General features: G+C 37.0%; 2 protein-coding genes across 2 annotated transcripts in view; both read left to right on the top strand.

Annotated features, from left to right (window-relative positions):
* LOC128248843 (uncharacterized) overlaps positions 1–4,947 on the top strand; it is a 53,308-nt gene that overhangs the window by 37,738 nt on the left and 10,623 nt on the right. The window contains exon 26 of the mRNA XM_052970994.1: positions 3,006–3,281. Within this exon, the coding sequence (XP_052826954.1) occupies positions 3,006–3,281 (276 nt within the window). The remainder of the gene's footprint in view (positions 1–3,005; positions 3,282–4,947) is intronic.
* Positions 3,768–4,947, top strand: part of LOC106876276 (cytosolic carboxypeptidase-like protein 5) — a 34,220-nt gene continuing 33,040 nt past the window's right edge. The window contains exon 1 of the mRNA XM_014924769.2: positions 3,768–4,126. The gene's annotated coding sequence lies outside the window, so the exon portion shown is untranslated. The remainder of the gene's footprint in view (positions 4,127–4,947) is intronic.

Here is a 4,947-nt window from a genome sequence, read left to right as displayed (position 1 = left end):
TGTTGAAATCAATTTACAAGATCAACTATAAAACAAACTAAAAAAAAAAATTACTAAAACAATAAAAAAATAAAAAATAAAAATTCCTCTGGTGTGAACATGTTGTGTTATTATTATTATCATTACCATCATTATTATTATAATAATAATTATTATTATTGTTGTTGTTGTTGTTGTTATTATTATTATTATTATTATTATTATTAAGGAGAGCAAATTGACAGAATTGTTAGTTTGTCAAACTGTTGAGGTTGACTGTACCTTTCATCCTTTCATGGTTGATTAAATAAATACCAGTTGAGTGCAGGGATCCATGCAATTGACTAGCCTCCACCCCAAAATCCATGCAATTGACTAGCCTCCACCCCAAAATCTTCAGGCCTTGTGTCTATAATAGAAAAGAGTCGCTCGAGTGTTGGATTATATGCTTAATGGCATTTCTTGCAGTTCTTTTACATTCTGAGTTCAAATCCTGCAAAGACCAACTTCATCTTTCATCCCTTCAGCATCAATAAAATAAACTAAGAAAAGTGCTTTACAATGTTTGTTCTGGATCCTTACATTTTTAGTTAAAATCCCTTTGAAGTCAACTTTTGATCCCTTTGGAGGTTGGTAAAATAAAGTACCAGTCCAGAACTGGGATTGATGAATTTCCTTGCAAAATTGCCGGCCTTGTTCCAGAATCAGAAGCAATTGTTACTCAACACTTGTTATTCTGACAGATTTTCTCTTAGATCTTTTATATATTTTTCTATTCTGAAAGAGTGGCCGTAAGATTAAGATAACAGACTATCAAGTCTTACTGGACTGTCAGAAATATGCTTCTAAGTTACATAATTTTGCTTAATCCTGATTAACAAAAACAAAAAAAACTCCAGATTGTTTGGTTGAATGATTAAAAGTAGGAAAGGCCAGAGTCCAGCTGTTCTGAAATGATAAAATCTGCCTCATATATACATGAACAAAAAATTGGATGTAAAACAGTTTAGAAAATAAAGAATATTTCAGAATGATGACTGGTACTTTTTCTTAAGAAGAAGCCTCTAAGGTGTAAATGGAGGCTGATTTAAAAATTCTCCAAATGGAAAAAAAAAAAAAATCACCAAATGTTATTTCATAATTTTAACATGAACCAAAATTCAATTTTAAAAAATTGAAATTGGAATTTTAAACGATGTTTTTGATTGAATGATTTTTTTTATTGACTTTTGCCTGAAGTTTAAACCAAGAGTTTGTGAGTCTGTGATTGCAGCAGCTTAGCACCTATCTTCAAGAAGACATCAAAACACGAACAAGCCTCTTACTTTATGCTTCTTCCCAAGCTATAAATACCTGAGGCATAGCTTCTCTTCTACCTACTGGGTATTGCCACCCCCCTATTGTGTCCTTTCTTCCTGTCTTTTCAAAGCCTGTTTCTTCACTTTTATCACTCTGTCTACCTCACTATTCCACCACGACATTACCTCTGCAGATGCTGAACCCCACAAAGGAGCTAATAAGGAAATATAAAATTTGTAAGATGCTGTGATGGAAAGGACCCGTCCACTCCATGCAAGCAGAGGAAAGCAGAAGTAAAAATAAAGAAGATGATCATCATGATATATTTATATTCCTGTAGGGTAAGAAGTAGTATATTGGAACAGAAATACTCTGTGGTATTTTTTTATGTCCAACCTAGCTGTCTCTCTTTACTCCAAGGTCTACTTAGCATTTTGTATTTACTGCAGTTACTGAAATAAGTATCAAAGTACTGAGATCAATATAATTGATCAAAACCCATGAAAAGTGCTTGCTCCAACATGACCATTGTCTAGTTGTGGAAACAAGTAAAAGAACATGGTCCTAAAAATAAGGACTTGGAAAATGTGATCCTTAAATGGTCAAGTTTACAAGGTATCAGATAGTTAGGCAAGAACTGTACAGTCCATATCTATGTCAGCAGTGCTTTTGTTGTGTCAAAACCTCAAACTCTCAATGGCCAAGTCCACCTAGCTGTAAATAGATACCCTGAGGAGGTGATAGAATTCACAGACTACATCTAACACTTAAGGCTGAGGAAAAGATGAATGTTATATTATTAGCTTGCTACACCAAGATGAATATGCCTCATGGAAGAAAAGTTACTAAGCTGTGATTATAGAGGAGGGAGATTTACCTCTAATCTGCTTAACAGCATGGAAATTGAGGATAAGTACTGAGTAAATGAATCATCATGATTCAGATGAGGATTAGCCAACATCATTCGGGAATCTAATGGTGTCAAACTGGCTGAGTTGTTACAGAATCAGTTAGAATGACTTGTGGTATTTGTTCTGGTTCTCTACACTCAGAGTTCAGATTTCACTTAGGTTAACCCTGCCATTCTCAACTCTACCATTCACCTATTGATAAATAAAGTACCACACCAGAGTATCACTCCAGAGCACCACTCCAGAGTACCACCCCAGCATCATCACAACCATCACAACCACTACAGTGACAACCAAGTTTGCTGTCTTGATATAAAACATAGCAAAAGATCAGTGCTGGCTATAATTTCTACTGTATATCTGTAGAAAGAACCTTCCAGGAGAACATGGTGTTGACTTATAAGAAATATTTAATGTACTTTATAGGATATTATGGTTGCATAACAGAATACCACGTCCCTACAAGTCATTAAGATAGAGGGACAGGAACAAGTGTCTTGCTTGAGAGGAGAATACGTCTTCTCCAGCTAGAGAGAGAGAGGGGGGGCATACCTTCAAGGTAGAAGGTGAATATGAGATAGAGAACAGGGATAAAGGAACAAAAAGAGTATGAAGAGAGTATGACAGATGATGCGATATGAGGGTTGATATGGATACAGTAAATATCGCTTTGGCAGGAGGGGAAGTGAAAAAAAAATATGATTGGGTCAATGAGGAGAAAGTGAAAGTGGACGCTGTAGTGTGTGTATATGTGTGTGTGTGCAATCTAAGGGAGAAAACTCGGATTCCTTCATTTAATCTTTATTTTTGTTGTAGAAGGGAACATTACAAGAATGGGCTTTTGACTTGGGTTCAATTTTCAAGAGAATGACAGACAAGGGCGATGATGGGGATGGCAGTGGATCAAGAGTAGAGGCGAGAAAAGGTGAGGGTGACAACACAGTCTCCGGCAGAGACAATGATGATGCCGACAATGAACTGGGAGGCGGAGGACGGCGGGAGTCTGTCATTGCTGGTAGCAACACCAACAATGTCATCACCACTACTACCACTACTACTACTACTGTCGTTACACCAGACTTGGTTGTCACTGTAGTGGTTGTGGTGGCTGGGATGATGCTGGTGCTACCGTTACCAATACACTCCCCACCACTACCACCACCACCGTTTCAAATATCACCCGCTCACTACCGCTATCAGCACCACAACCATATCACCGTAACCACCACCACAACCATCACCGTCACCGTCATCATTAATACAACTGCCACAAACATCATCATCGTCATCATCACCATGACAACCACCACCACCACAAACATGAACACCTTACTCATTAACACCATGGCCAACGCTACTATCAGTCCGATGGCCATCATTACCACCACCCCACCCTCAACGCCATCACCATTAACACAACCTTCAACACCATCACCACCTCCCACTATCACCACGTCACCACCACCACTAACACAACCCTCACCACCATTATTGCTAACAACAGCAACAGAGGAGTCTGTTTAGCGTCAGTCAGGTGAGTGAGACTAATAAAACCAAAAGCAAAGGAACAGACGTTACCAACGCTGTTACGCCAAACTAAGAGAAAACGAGAGAGAGAGAGACAGAGAAAAGGGAAAGATAGAAAGAAAGCGAGAGAGAGAGAGAGAGAGAGAGAGAGACAGACAATGAGAGAAAAGGAAAGATAGAGAGAAAGAGAGTAGAAAACGAACCAATGGGAGAATAATCCGGTGTGTAGGATTGACCAATCAGAGTGATTGTTGTTGTCAGCAACCCATCTTTGACAGTGTTTATCTTTTTGTCTCTCGCTCCCCAAAATGGTGGACTATTCTTCACTTCCCTCTCTCTTAGATCAATCATTCACAGAACAACACTTCTTATCTCCACATTTCTGAAACTAGGCTATGTTTTGACGCTCTGTAAGTTGACGACATGTCTTTTTTTTAACCGTTCTTTAAGCTGTATCCCTTTTTTTGCTTCCCTGTGCTTATGTTCGTCTTAGTTTCTTTGGTTCGTGTCTTGAAGAAAAAAAAAAAAAATTCGGGGGTGAAATGTATTTTCATTGCTTTCGTCACATATCTTCGAATATATACATATATATATGTATATATATATATAATTATGTGTATTTCTTCTATCTTAATGAATAAAAATTCTTCTGATAGAATAAATGGGTTAATAGAAACCAATGTAGCAAAGAACACAAAATAATTGATATGTATATGTATATATATGTATAATTCCTTGAATTGAATATTATGCATAAATTTTCTCAAATTTCCAAAATATATGTTATACATGTACGGACTTAGACACACATATACACATATAAATATGCACATATACACACATACACACACACACACACACACACACACACACACACACACACACAAATATATCATGTTATAAATACACACATGTCATAAATACACACAAGGTTAGATTCGGTTTCTCTAACATGAAGAACATTTCGCAGATAATATCTGCACACAATATGAGGCTTTTGCATCCACTAGAGAGTTCAAACAGTAATATCATTGAACCAAACGTTATTAACCCTTACCAAAATAACAATAATAATAATAATATAGGGAACAATATTAATAACACGACACATAATAGTAATAGTCATAACGGTAGAGATGGACTATATGTAATCTGAACCTTTCCCCCCCCCCTTATTTATTAATTTTTTTTACGGAATCCCACGTTTTAGGCTATGGAGATTCCGATTCTG

The sequence above is a fragment of the Octopus bimaculoides genome, chromosome 10 (genome assembly GCF_001194135.2).
Source record: "Octopus bimaculoides isolate UCB-OBI-ISO-001 chromosome 10, ASM119413v2, whole genome shotgun sequence".
In the NCBI taxonomy this organism is placed as follows: Eukaryota; Metazoa; Mollusca; class Cephalopoda; order Octopoda; family Octopodidae; genus Octopus; species Octopus bimaculoides.
This window is presented reverse-complemented; position numbering and strand designations above follow the sequence as displayed.